This window comes from Pundamilia nyererei, unplaced genomic scaffold, assembly GCF_000239375.1.
Source record: "Pundamilia nyererei isolate P.nyererei 1_Seehausen unplaced genomic scaffold, PunNye1.0 scaffold00004, whole genome shotgun sequence".
Lineage (NCBI taxonomy): Eukaryota > Metazoa > Chordata > Actinopteri > Cichliformes > Cichlidae > Pundamilia > Pundamilia nyererei.
Genome location: NW_005187405.1, coordinates 6,497,458 through 6,512,172, shown reverse-complemented (window position 1 = coordinate 6,512,172; position 14,715 = coordinate 6,497,458). Strand labels below are relative to the sequence as shown.

At 44.3% G+C, this 14,715-nt stretch overlaps 1 protein-coding gene across 5 annotated transcripts in view; it reads left to right on the top strand.

The window, feature by feature from the left end:
* LOC102197416 (zinc finger protein 521) overlaps window positions 1-14,715 on the top strand; it is an 88,816-nt gene that overhangs the window by 35,445 nt on the left and 38,656 nt on the right. For 4 of the 5 annotated variants that reach the window (XM_013912541.1, XM_013912539.1, XM_013912523.1 and 1 more), the window contains exons 4-6: window positions 4,833-8,344; window positions 8,480-8,564; window positions 8,881-8,913. In XM_013912541.1, coding sequence (XP_013767995.1) covers window positions 5,189-8,344; window positions 8,480-8,564; window positions 8,881-8,913 — 3,274 coding nt within the window. In that variant the 5' untranslated portion in view covers window positions 4,833-5,188. The remainder of the gene's footprint in view (window positions 1-4,832; window positions 8,345-8,479; window positions 8,565-8,880; window positions 8,914-14,715) is intronic. The other variant, XM_013912531.1, reaches the window with a different exon arrangement.

The window sequence follows — 14,715 nt, the reverse complement described above, 5'->3', positions numbered from 1 at the left end:
TATATATATATATATGTATATTACACCACTTCTTCTATTAGATCTTAAGTGATTGTGTCACAAAGCAGCGTACATGAATACGTGTTGTTCAGACACGCACTGCTATTTGGACATCAGAACAGGGAAAAGTGTTGAGATGACACATGCATCATCTCATGGGAAAGGCTCACTACTTTTCCCAGTAACTGTAAAAAGATCCCCTCTCTGAATATGAAGTGGGGTCACGGTGTTACATCAGACAAGTTGTCAGCTTTTTGTTTATTCAATGAATCCCCAATCCCCAATGTGCCACAAATACACTCACACAAACACATCTCTTATGACAACCACTATGTACAGATCTCTGGTACAACACACAGGAAGATAAGGTTTGGCGACTGAAAGCCTGGCCATGCTTTGCTTCACTAGAATGGCTTTTGAACAAAGTCTAGCTTGTTATAGAAGTGGCAGATGAGTGATGGGGGGGGGGAAACATTTTTTCTGATAAGATAAGGTCCTGGACCTGGATAAGAGTTTGGCTTCCTAAATAGAGGAGATGTACTCTGTTGCTGTCAGACAGTGATAAGGCATCATGAACAGCTTCCAGCGCCTCAGACACGAAGGTCTGGGCACCAGAAGTGAGTTGTTCCCAAATGATGCGGTCCCTGAAAGGTTTAAAGAGGGTGTAACTGCAAAAATTACATTTTCTGAAACACAAAAAAAGGTAGATAATTGCTTTTTTTATTGCTTTTTTTTGTACTTTTCATAATGTGGACTAAAAAAGTGTAGATACAAAAAAAAATAAAAAATAAATTCCCCCCCAAAAAAACACCTCTAAAAAAATGGTTGGTCAACTGAGGCATGGTTTGTATTTTGAGCCAGCTGGAATAAAATAACCAAGGATATTTTCAGTATTTTAAAAGCTCTGCACAAAATCAGCTTGAATACAGATGTAGCTGTTTTTGCTCAGTTGTTTCATATTGTATGAGACATTTCATAATTATCTTTAAAAAGCGAGACATCTATGTGCATGTGTATGAAAGCAATAAAATGCTTTTGCAAAGCAATATGCAGTTTTTTAGGATATACATGCAAAAGCATTAAATATTATACCAAATGTCAAACCAAGCACCCATGCTTTATCTCAATTACATTTAACAAGAGACTCAGTTACATTTGTGTGCACTCATTCCTGTTACAAATACTTAATGGCCATTAAAATATTTTTATAATCCCATTTTAAATTTTTTTTCCTGCCAGTTGAACTTTAATGTACCGGTATACCTTTGTTTCCCTTTTTGCATCTCTAACGGAAAGGAGCTTTATTAGATTTTAATATCAATAACTTGGATATTTTATTTATTGGGCCACTGCTAAGCACAGCATACAGCCATACATTTGAAGAACAGTTTATGTGAAAATCCGTCTTTGTTGCCTTCTTTTGAGCTCTTACGCTCAAATTATACTGAGACCCAATAGTATTTGTCTACAAAGAAATCAACAGACATTATTCTTTAAACATTTTTGTATCATTTAGCTTTTGAAACATAGACACAGTTTGCCACCATATGTGTTAAAGTCCAAAGGGAAACAATGTCATCATGAAAATTAATGACTTGCTCTCAAAAAATATTTATGCATGCTAATTTTCAAATGCATTAATTGCATAAATAAAAGATTCTTCAGGGGTTTGGAAAGCTATTCTGCTGTGCAGAAAAATGGTAAGCGTACCTGTTCCCAGCATTAGGGATCTTATTTGAACAGGGGTATTTACTTTGGGAAAGGGTGCTATAAATGAACACAGAGGAAGTGCTGCACAAAAGGCAGTTCAGACTGGCTTAGAGGAAACTGAGACCTGCGTGTGAATCGGGAATTCTCAGTGGTTACTTCTGCAGTACCAGGAAAAAAAAAAGAAAACATAATTTGTATAGAACAGAAAACGTCTTTATTAATTTAGCATATTTTGATCAGTGAACTTCACAGGCCAAGTTATATTTTTGTGACTTTTAAGAAGTTCTTAGTTACTTTAGCTTCGACTTTAATGTTTATCTTTCTGGTAAATGTGGCAGTGGCACATTTTGTGCCATTCCCTATAGGGGAACTCCAAATGAGGTTGTTTTGTTCCATATAGGAGACATTAAAAAAAAGGAGGGAGGGGGGTAGGGACAGAACTCCCAGAGAGGGACAGGCCTTAAGATGGAGGTCTTCCTCCCAGGACGTGACAGGCTGTTGGCTGGAGGATGCTCAGGAAGGCCTTGGCAGACCAACAAAGACAGCCCTTCAGCTGCAGGGTGTAGTTTTTCAGGCCCCAGCATCCCCTTTGGCAGCGGCACAGAGAGTGCTGGCGTGCACAGGCCCCCGGCCCGAGAGACAGGGAAGTAAGGCCCGTTCTTTTATTTACTCAGGCTGCTGCTGAGGCCTGGGCATTTCTTGTCTGGGTGAAGAAGGAAAAAAAAACAAGTCTCTCTCTCTTTTTCCTCTTGAGGTCTCCTGAGGAAGATTGCTCTTTCATCTGCAGTTGTTCACACACTTGCTTCGGCCATTGGACTTGTATCTGTGTATTCTATGTGTACATGCTATGTGTGCACATGTATATTCTTGTCAGTGTATGCACACAAGTGTGCTCTTGCTCTGTGTGCGCGTGTGTTTGGTGTGAGGTTGGGTGGGGGTGAGCGGTACACAGTAAAACTCCTGCAGTTCTATAGTTTTATCTATCGACTCACCAGAAAAAATAGGTGAAGAAGCACAAAAGGAGAACCTTTGTCTACTGGTTACAGCATGGCTATAACGTATTTGTTGGCCAGTGTGACTATACCCTATGCAGTCCAACGTGAAATCAAATGATGCATTATTACTAACTGTGTTATATTTGCTATCCAGACACAAATTTTAACATAGCTACTTATTCAAAACCCTTCATTGCAACTTCCATATATATGAATCAGATATTACTCTATATATGTCATCACCGTAAGGCCCTAAATAAATAATATACACTGAGCAAACAAACAACGAGAATGGAATGAGATTGTCCTGACAGCTTAGTAATGTCTCAAGGCATCAAGACATCCTCATTTAAGACAGCAGAATTTCATTTAGCCTTGTATACAGAACCATTTATTTGTTTGTTTTATACTATTGTCTCGAAGCCAATACGTTTGACTGTAAGGCATTGGCTGGGGTCATTCTTCTTGCACTGTCTTCTTCTCCTATACCCGGAGAGGCAGTATGAGATAGGGCAGATCCGCCCCCTCTGTGGAGGAGGGCATAGCACTGAGTCACCCATCCTCCCTCAAACCAGAGAGAGAGAGAGAGAAAACATTGAGACATGTATGAAAGATAAAGCAAGTAAATCAGGCAAGGTTTGCTCCTTCAGTGAGATGTGTGTACAGAGTGGGCGCCTTGCCAGGGGTGGGAGGTTTCCGGGAGGGCCACGGTGTGGAGGTGGGCTCTCAATGTGCCGCTTTCAGCAGTTTGGAGGGGCAAGGGAATGGCCTCCGACCCCATCTGTTTCCTGAAGATAGGCCCTGATGGGGGTAAGTGCTCAGAGAGGGCATGATATCCTGACAAAGGGCAGATCTCCCAGCAAAAACAACAGAAAGGGGGAGAGAGAGAGAAAGACTTAGATTTGTCAGCTGAAGGAGAGTACAGAGGTTGGATCCTGGAAAGAGCTCGTGCTTTTCCTCCGTCCCTCTCATAAATCTTTGCAGCTTCCTCTTGTTTTTCCCATTCCAAGTTATGGCCTTTTGACATTTTTTTTTCTGAAGAGGTTGGGATTATGTTGTTTTATTTAGGTAAGGAAGTTCACATCACTTAGATTTCAGCAGCGGGAAGAAGTGGCCTGTAACCTTTTGAACCTGTGGAAAGTGGTGCTCTGTTTTCCATGCATATAACCGCACAGTGAACCAGTGGATTGGAATGTTGGAGCCATTTGAATAGGAACACATTAAAGTGATTGTAAAAAAAAGTTGGTCATTCTCTGCACCTGCTTGTCCTTGACCGAGACAGTAAGCCACCACTAGCCACCTACCCCCTACCCCTCCTTGCATCAGAACATGGATGGCACGTTCATCCATCCACGATCACTTGCCTCACAGCTTAACGCAGACTGCACAGACAAATTTTGTAATAATGCATATTCTATAATCTGATATCTATTGACGGATGTTCTGATGGGTCTATGTTTCATGAAAATCATCCGTTTTGCAGCAGAGCGTTCCCAAAGGCTATGCATAGCTGTGGTTTAAATTGCATATTTAATCTTCTCCTTCATCCTTAAAACTGCTTTTGCCTGTTTTTCTCTTGTCTTAAGGTCATTTCAAGGGCTCTTGTTATTCAAAAATATTCAAGTAATTCTTCAGGAATAATAGAAATGTTCTAATTTACCTCATGCAGGGCTTACATCCTAGAGTAGACCCATTGTCTTGTGTTGGCTTTAAATGTCAGAGAGATTGTGTTTTGAGTCACAGTGGGCTAAGCCATTACATGGCCACATACAAGGTTAATTGTAGTAAAAGTATTTCCACTTATTCTCTTCTCTAATTATACTTTAAATTGCATATTTAATGTAACTTTTTAGATAACACCTAAGGAGAGGTATTGTTTCAGCTGAAGAAAAAATGGTCTACATTGCAAAGAATTTGAAAATCATACACCACAACCTTATAATTACTATGACAAATAACGCCACGGTGGCCTACCTTTTCAAGACTAATGACTTGCTAATATAGTGACTAGCTTACAAAACACCTTTCTAACTCACTCACTTTCTCCATTTTTCCTCCTCCATCTTTTTCCCTCTGACCTGCCCTCAATGCCTTCATTTCTACATTTCTTTCTGTCTTCTTCTCCAGACGGTGCTGATCTTGAGGATGACCCATCGTGTTCTTGGCCAGCATCATCTCCCTCTAGTAAGGATCAGACTTCTCCAGGACACTGTGAGGACTATGATTTTGGCGAGGAAGAAGGAGGCCCTGGCCTACCGTACCCATGCCAGTTCTGCGACAAGTCTTTCAGTCGTTTGAGTTTCCTCAAGCGTCACGAGCAGAGCCACGGTGATAAGCTGCCTTTCAGCTGTACCTTTTGCAGCCGCCTGTTTAAACACAAGCGGAGCCGAGATCGACACGTGAAGCTACACACGGGTGATAAGAAGTATCACTGCGGAGAGTGTGACTCTGCCTTCTCCCGCAGCGATCACCTCAAAATCCACATGAAAACCCACGCCTCCAACAAACCCCACAAGTGCCCTGTGTGCCGTCGAGGCTTCCTTTCCTCCAGCTCTCTCCACGGCCACATGCAAGTACACGAAAGGGGCAAAGATGGCACGGGCTCCGGTTTCTCTAGGGCTGATGAATGGAAGCTGAAAGAAACCCGCAAATGCAGCCGGTGTGAGGAAGGCTTCGATGTTCCAGAAGAGCTCCAAAGGCATATCGCAGAATGCCACCCTGAGTGCTCCCCATCAGAGGATGGAGGACTGGGTGCCACCCTGCAGTGCATCTACTGCCACGAGCCCTTCAGCGATGAGGGCACCCTGCTGACCCACATTGACCAAGCCCACAGCAGAGATAGGAAGGGCCACACCTGTGCTATCTGCTCAGAGCATTTTCTGTCTGTTGAGGACCTCTATGCTCATATGGACATCCACCAGCTCCCTGAATCTAGTAACCATAGTAACAGCCCTTCCTTGCTGACTGTAGGCTACACCTCTGTGTCTAGCACAACTCCGGACTCCAACCTCTCTGTTGACAGCTCCACAATGGTGGAGACAGCGCCACCTGTGCCCAAGACCAGGGGAAGGAGAAAGAGGGCTGCACAGAACACTTCAGACATGGGAGGACGTTCCTCTAAGCAGCCTAAAGTCTCTTACAGTTGCATCTACTGCAACAAGCAAGTGTTCTCCAGTTTGGCTGTGCTTCAAATTCACCTGCGAACCATGCATCTGGACAAGCCAGAGCAGGCTCACACTTGCCAGTTTTGTTTGGAAGTTCTGCCCTCTTTACTAAATCTGAATGAACATCTTAAGCAGGTCCACAATGCAGAAGATCACGCTGCCCTGTTAGCGAGCTTGCCTGATGCCCTCCTTCAGTGTAATTTCTGCCCCGAGGTGTTAAATGACCTAAATGCCCTCCAGGAACACATCCGCTGCTCTCATGGCTTTCCCAGTCCAGTGGCCAAGGAGAGCAATGCCTTTTTCTGCCCCCAGTGCTTCATGGGGTTCTTGACAGAGGCTACCTTGGAGGAGCATGTTCGCCAGACTCACTGTGATGGGGGGAGCCTACGCTTTGACTCCCCCTTGGCTGTAACTCCCAAGGAGCCAATAGTCGAAGTGTACTCCTGTTCATACTGCACCAACTCCCCCATATTCAACAGTGTTCTAAAGCTTAACAAGCACATCAAGGAGAATCACAAGAACATTCCACTAGCCCTGAACTACATCAACAATGGGAAGAAATCCCTCCGCACTCTCAGCCCCTCTTCGCCAATATCTGTGGAACAAACTGCCGTGCTGAAACAAGGTAGCTCAGCCTCCCGTGCCACCAGTGAGTTCATATGTAACCAGTGTGGTGCCAAGTATACAAGCTTAGACCTTTTCCAGACTCACCTCAAAACGCATCTGGATGGTCTGCAGCCTCAGCTTACCTGTCCGCAGTGCAACAAGGAGTTTCCCAACCAGGAATCTCTGCTAAAGCATGTGACAATTCACTTCACTATTACGTCGACTTATTACATCTGCGAGAGCTGTGACAAGCAGTTCACTTCAGTGGATGACCTGCAGAAGCACCTACTCGACATGCATACTTTTGTGTTCTTTCGTTGCACTCTGTGCCAAGAGGTGTTCGACTCAAAAGTGTCTACTCAGCTCCACCTGGCTGTGAAGCACAGCAACGAGAAGAAAGTGTACCGCTGCACCTCCTGTAACTGGGACTTCAGGCATGAGACTGACTTGCAGCTTCACGTCAAACACAGCCACCTGGAAAACCAAGGCCGTGCCCACCGCTGCATTTTTTGCGGGGAGTCCTTTGGAACGGAAGTGGAGCTGCAGTGCCACATCACCACCCATAGCAAGAAGTATAACTGCCGCTTCTGCAGCAAGGCTTTCCATGCCATTGTTCTTTTGGAGAAACATTTGAGGGAGAAACACTGTGTGTTTGAGGGAAAGTCACAGAACTGTGGCGCCAATGGTTCTACTGTAGTTGGTGGGGAAAGCCAGCCTAAAGAAGATGCTGAGCTACAAGGTCTCCTAACTAACAGCCATGGTTCAGGGGCAGTAGGTGGATCTGTGATGGAGTCCCAGAACAGCCATGATGGAAGTGAGGAAGAGGTGGACACTGCAGAGCCCATGTATGGATGCGACATATGTGGGGCATCTTATACTATGGAGTCACTGCTCACTAACCACCAGTTGAGAGATCACAATATACGCCCTGGTGAGAGTGCCATGATAAAAAGAAAGGCTGAGATGATCAAGGGTAACCACAAGTGCAATGTTTGCTCCCGTACCTTCTTCTCTGAGGCTGGGCTGAGGGAACATATGCAGACCCACCTTGGGCCTGTCAAACACTACATGTGTCCCATCTGCGGGGAGCGCTTCCCCTCATTGCTCACCCTGACAGAGCACAAGGTCACCCATAGCAAGAGTTTGGACACGGGGAGCTGCCGCATTTGTAAGATGCCACTGCATAGTGAGGAGGACTTCCTGGAGCACTGCCAGATGCACCCTGACCTGAGGAACTCCCTTACAGGTTTCCGCTGTGTTGTTTGCATGCAGACGGTCACCTCCACATTGGAGCTCAAGATCCATGGTACTTTCCACATGCAAAAGACAGGCACTATGTCCGCAAACCAACCCATGGGCCGCACCAATGCCATGTCTCAAAACCAGCAGCAACACCACGCCCCAAAATTTTTCAAGTGTGCCTCCTGCCTAAAAGATTTCCGGTCCAAACTAGACCTGGTAAAGCTGGACATCAACGGACTGCCTTATGGACTCTGCGCGTCCTGTGTGGCGGCTGCCGGCTCCAAGAGCTCCAGCCCAACAGTGAATGGAGGGAGGCAACAGCAGCAGCAGGGGGGAGCCACCACTCCAGCAACAACTACAGCCACATGGGTCCAAGGGGAGAGTCTCAGCCCTGGAGATGGAAAAGGCAAAGGTGTTTCTTCATCGTCCTCATCCTCTTCCACGTCGTCCTCGTCTGCAGCCAAGACACGATGTTCCAGCTGCAATGTGAAGTTTGAATCTGAGGCAGAGTTGCAAAACCATGTCCAGACAGTGCATCGGGAACAGTCTGGGGACAGCAACAGTGGACAGCTGAAGACCCCCCAGGTGTCTCCCATGCCAAGAGCCAGTCCATCGCAAACTGAAGAGGTATTGCTAAGTAGCCTCGCACTAAATAAGTAAATGAAAACATGCAGAGAATTTACAATTTACAAATGACACAAATATTTCTACCATATATCTTTTATTCACACTTGACTGTAATCCCTGTTGTCTGATTTACAGAAGAAGACATACCAGTGCATCAAATGTCAGATGGTGTTCTACAGTGAATGGGACATCCAAGTTCATGTGGCCAACCACATGCTGGGTAGGAGATAGCACTTTCTGATTCATTTATTATGGTTTCTGTTATACTCCAGAAACAAGAGTCATTAAATACAGTGCTTGTGTAATATATACAAATATGTTTGTCCAAATTTCCCAAGTGTTTCTAAAATCTAGCGTAAATTTAATCAACATATCTTTTAGGCATGCAATTTAAGTGTTAAAATCTCACCCGCGCAGTGTGCAAATTATTAAGAAAAATTCACCCAATTTCAGTGTTTTCCTACCTTTTTAAAGATGAATCACATACTAAAAATAAATGTGATATGTAATAAAATATTTGACCCTGTCTCATTCAGGCTCACAAGTATCTGGATCACATCACCAAATAGGTGGAATTATTTTTTTATTTGACCATCAACTGCATCCCCAGTGTTGTGCTTTCATAAACCCACAAGCTTCATTTCTCCATGCATGTGAATGGTATAATATGGTCCGTGTGCATGCTTCAAGCTGAATTTCTCCACTTCAAACCACTCTGTAATTAAGGTAGTTTGAAGTAGTGGAAAATAAAATACACAGATTATTCAAATATTGAAATATCAAACAGATTTGATCATTCTGATCATCCCAAAGATTATCAATCAATTTTCTGAAAAAAAAAAAAAGGTAAAAATTTCTCTAGTTCTTCTATATGTATTTTTGGTTTGTTTGTCTGTTGTACTTTGTCACACAAGTACTGTTTTCAGATGACTGAGATCTGCATACTAGATTTTATACTTTCATGCTCTCTCCTTTTATGACGTCAAATCAACTGAAAAAATGGATATTTGCCATTTCGGTGTTTAATATCAAAAGAAATATTCCAAATTTTGCATTTCATTTCGCAAGATTTCTCAGCTAAGAGTGCTGGTGTACGACTAAGCTCCACATTTTCAAAATGTCTCTACTTTTGGTTGTCATTTGTATGCAGGCAGAATAATTTATAGGGAACAGACAATTGGAAAACAGGTTTTCTTGCCTGCAGTAAGTAGGCGTCTGAATTCCGGTCTCACGTTCCTTTATTCATTCATTTATTCAGCTCGTTTGGCGGCTCTTTCATTACACTGCATTATCTGTTGTCTTCAGTGGGAGAGAGACTCATTGATCTGGAACCAAACCGCCTCTCTGTTTGGGACACGCTTCTAGGCGCAGGTGAATTTAAACACGGTGGGCAATTCTATCAGGACCGGTAGGCAATTCTATCAGGGACCCACTGTTTGTGCATAAACAATCAGAAGCATGTGATTTGTGATTTTGATGCTGCGGTGTATTTGCAAAAGAGAGAGATGAGCTGAGAGTGTGTAGGTGTGTATTTTGTATTCATCTTTGCGATCTGCTCACCCACTAGTCTACTGGGGGTGCCTAATACAGTACCATGCCAGCATTAGTCCTTTCTCTCGCAAAGGCAGGCACGGAGCACACTGGGAGGGTAGAAAACAAACCCCCCTACTGGTTATTTTATGTTTTTCAGCCGCACAAGCACACAGTTTCCCCGTAATAGTGGAATTCAGACAGCTTAAGATAACAGGAGGATAGGTGATTGGGTTATTGTCTGATGTCTTACTTCTCTGATATGCCATCGCTTTGTATTCAACATGATCACGGGTTTCATCTGACTTCTCAAAAGGGTTTCTGTTAGATACGTTTGCTTTGTGATCTCTAAAATAAGGAGAAAACAAAACTCATTGTAATGTGAAGTTGTCAAACAAACAAGAGGAAAACAGAGCAGAATGAAGTAAAGTTAAGGAAATGTGTTTAATGGACAAGGCGTGAGGTACGACATGTGAGCCGTGTTTCAAGCGCTGATCTTGTTCTTTTACGTACCCTCTGAAAAATTGCTCTGTTTAATTTGGAGCATGGTTAAATTCAACCCACACTTTAATCACTGAAGAGCCAATTTGGGCCAAAAACAACCCCCCAAAAAATGCACATTTGGAAAAGCTCTAAATATCTTTTCGACAGAAAAAAAAGGGACACTTTCTCCTTTTAATGACCATCTGCACAGGAGAGGGGAAACAGGGGGCTGGGGTCATCTCCGCTCAGCTGTCAGCGTTATTAGCGTAGGTAATGGAGCAGACGCTGGATTCATAGGGGTGTTGTTTTCATCCATGCCCCGCTCCATGGTGTCAGTTCACACTGATAACTCTATATATAGTGATGTGCCGTGACATAACCATAGTGCTAAGTGTATGGAACAACAAAACCTGAGCCCGTCTCACCCAGACGAGTCCACATTAGCTGCCTTTGTAATACAATAGTCTCCCTCAAACCCGGCGCAATGAGCCTCCACCCCTTACCTCCTCCCATCAGGCCGAAGTGGTCGCGGCTGCCTCTTCTGTCCGACTGCCAGCACATTTTGATGCATGGATATTACACTCAGATGATGACGCTCCTGGTTCAGACATAAAGGGCAGTTCTGGTGCTCAGCTACTCAACATTTACTATGATAATGGAGGTAAATGAAAGGGACGGAGGTAGCCGTGGGTGCAGAAGGGTGTGTTGCGGACCAGCCCCAGCCAAGCCTGTGAACGGCCCCACGTGTCTTAAGATGGAGGCTGCAGCCTGCTAGGGCCCAGATGGATCAGTACACATTTGCTGTACAGCTGGTCGCTCTGTTTGGGGACCTGGTGTGATACTCCTATGGAGAAAAAAATGATATCGCCACCATCCAAGGAGCAATTTAATAGCAGGCCAGAAGACAGCTGGCCACTCTTTAGTTTAGAGTTTTTTTGGCATGGCACACTTACAGAATTGAGGGTGTCCGATTTTTCTCCAGAGACACACAGATTTATACAGCTTTCAGCTGTCGCAGTCACTATCAATTCTTTAATTTTCTGTTTTTCTTTGAGATTAGAAGAAAGGCCTCTTCGTGAATAAAAATTTCTCATTTTGAGATGTAATAACTGCATTGCAAAAAAAAAAAATGTAAATAGTAGTCCCCGTTCATTTTTTTTCTTTTCTTTTTTTTTTTAAGAGGACCTTTGAAGGTCCTTCACTGACACAAAAGCCTGTTTGGTTTTATCAGCATGCCATCATGCCACCCCATTGCTTCACTTTGACCCCAGTGTAAACTATGACATTTGGAGCCTCATGGGGGGCACGTTTGGCCCATTTATCGCACTGTTTCAAATGTCCCTGTGTGGATTTTTAGAGCCCTGACATGTTTTGAAGCATGGGCTCTGTCTTAAAGGGTTCTGAAGGTGAAAGAGGGTTTAGCTTTTTTTGTGATATCTGCTTTCAATCTCATTCTCATCTCACTTCTGTCCTTTCCAAGTAGCTACTGCCAAGGTGGCAGTACTGAGAAGGACAACTGTAAACAAACAAACCAAACCACATCCCCCCCCCAAAAAAAGTGTTTTTTGGGGTCACCTCTACAGATTTTTTGGGTTGGTGACAGCACAGAGCTTGAAGCCAAGTCAGGGAGGAGGCTTCTCTCTCAGAGTGGAGCCAGTGGCCTGGTCGGCCCAGGCAAAGGGGGGCACTGGAGGGGTGGAAAGGTTCGGGGGCGGAGAGGGAAAGGCACATTTGCTGTACAGCTGGCCGCTCTGTGTGAAGCAGGCACTGTGGGCCGTTACAGAGCTGGAGAGGAGAGCGAGTGAGAGGCCTTTAGCTCTCCTCTAGTTTCTCCTCCTCCGCTCTGTTCTCTCGTTCTCATTCCCCCTGTCCACTATCTCTCAATTTTCCTCTGTCTCAGTATCTAGCGTTTGCATTTTCATATTAACTGAGCTCCATCCTGGCAAAACACACTGTGTTGGCTGTTATTGGAAGAACCGACAGGAGGCACACTGTAACAGTATTTGAAGCTGAAAGCCTTGTTTTGTTTCTTGCTAAGGGCCGCAAATTATCCTTGACACATATCCTCTTGTCTTGGGCCCCTAGAGCAGCTTGGCCAGTGTATGTTGATTATATGGTCTCCATCACTGTCTCTGCCCTGGTGGAAATACATTTACTACCCCATTAAGTGCTTTTTTTCCCTCTTGATACATAAGCAGAATGTGGTATTTTCATTCTTTGTTTCTTTTCCTATAATCCTCTTTGATTAGGTGCGTCTGATGGTGTTCCCTCCGTTTCTAGAGCTCATTCATAGAGCACATACACATGTAATCTGTTAACAAACATGACCAAACACTCCTCATTTGACTCCTAGGGGGCTAAATCAGAGTCAGAACTCAATAAACAACACAGCAGAGGAACAGGATCAATCTTATGAAATAAATAAGAGAACAGGTTTGGACCAGCCATTGGAAACAAAGGAAACCATGCATGCCTTATGCTGAGCGTGATATCTGCCTGCTTTTATTAATTGGTGATTAATAACGCCTCTCTGTTCGTTAGCATAGTCACCTCCCGTGCAGCCAAGTGTGTTGCTGCTAATATGCAATTATGCGCACCTTACTGCTCGTTACATTATACCTCTCCCTGACTAATGTGGGGTCCATGAGGAGAATAGAAATCAGAGCGAGCTGCATAAAAAAGAGCTATCAATAAGATTTTCGCACCCACTGTGTTACTTACCTGTCTGGATGGAAAACAAGAAAAAGTTGGGCTTTTTTTTTTCTTTCTTTTTTTTTTCTTTACAAATTCCTCAATGTAACCAGGAGACTGTATTAAAAGTTTAACAGCATTGCAGAGACTGTTTTGCTCTTCCTGGTGTTTTTGTTGTAAAGCAGAGGTAATTGACATCACCATGGGGATGCTCTGTTGCTAGGCCAGACAAGCTCAGTCTGATGTGGTCCTTATCTATTGATTTTCCTGACATTTCCCCACACCTCACAGACTAGGCCAACATGTGAGAAAATATCTGATGCTCTCAGTTCATACAGCCTGTTTGTACAAACTCCGGGCGAACTCTTGCTGCCCCTGACTGCATCGCAATTGGTAGGTTGATGTCACCATGGTGACTTGGGGCAAATTCCTGCCAGTGATTGGCTGAAATCTGCTCAGTTGTTGAGTTAATCGTTGTACGGGACTAATAGTAGTTCAAAAGGAGCATTTAGATTTAAATACCTTGAATTTAAAGACATTCACTGGCATATTTTTCCAATTTTCCCATCCTAGGCTTAGTTAAGGACTTTGGCGACCTGAATAAAGGTAGGCTCTCCCTGTCCTTCTGTTATGTTTTATTGATATACAGGAGAGATGTCTCCTTTAGAGTGTTAATGCCAACCCTTGTTCTGAAGTGAAGCCCATAAATACTGGATGATCAGAATTAACCTCTGCATTACTCCACCTCCCCATGGTCTCTAAGATGTCACCAAGGCCGGAGGTGCATGCACACCCCTGGTCTGCTGGGGTTGCTTAGCAGTCTGACTGGAGGGGGGCTTATGGGAGAAGTGCAAACAGACAGTCCTGCCTTAGTAAAGGTCAGATCTGCAACCTACACCTCTCAAATCCCACTCTGGCCCTGATGGGACCTGGGTTCCAGGCGTGCCTAGAGATGCTTGTGGTAAGGGAGACTTGCAGTGAGAATGAAGTGGAGTGCAACCACTGAACTGCACTGCTTTTAGAGGTTGTCAGCACCAACAGTAGTGTGATAGATATGACCTAACTTTGTGTAGGGGCTCTTACCTGGCGTATTTTTGGAATGTCATTCTGTAGCTATCATATGCTGCTGAATAGAAATGGCTTCCAGTGTTGTTCTCAAAGCTGTTATTAAGCAAGCTTCATAGGTGTAGAGAGGTTTGTTTTAGAAAACAAACAGAGAACAAAAGAGTGCCGCAAAAAAGTTTTAGCTTTATGGACCACAATGGTGGTTTTCCAAAGTACCATGTAACAAATGACTATCCTCATCAAACTTTGGCTGTGTGAATGGTAGACAGGGGAGGAGCGGGGAGGGGAATAGGGTTCTGAAAGGCCCCCCAGCGTCAAAGCCTTAATAATCATGTGAGCAGCGCTGGACTTCATTACCCTCCTGTTCGACAGGCCGAGTGCCAGCCTGGATTGCTGGCTGGCTGTGGCAAGGTCAACGGCGGAGGAAAAACCAGTTACTGTGTTACTCTGGAGCGGAATGGAGAGGGGCGGCCATCTGTCAGCTCAGGCCTGCCATACCCGCAGAGCAAATGGACACGGGCGGCCAGAGGAGAGGCCACAGACACCCATAGAGCTAAACCCAGTGAGCATAACACTGAGGCATGGACACAAATCCAGCCAAA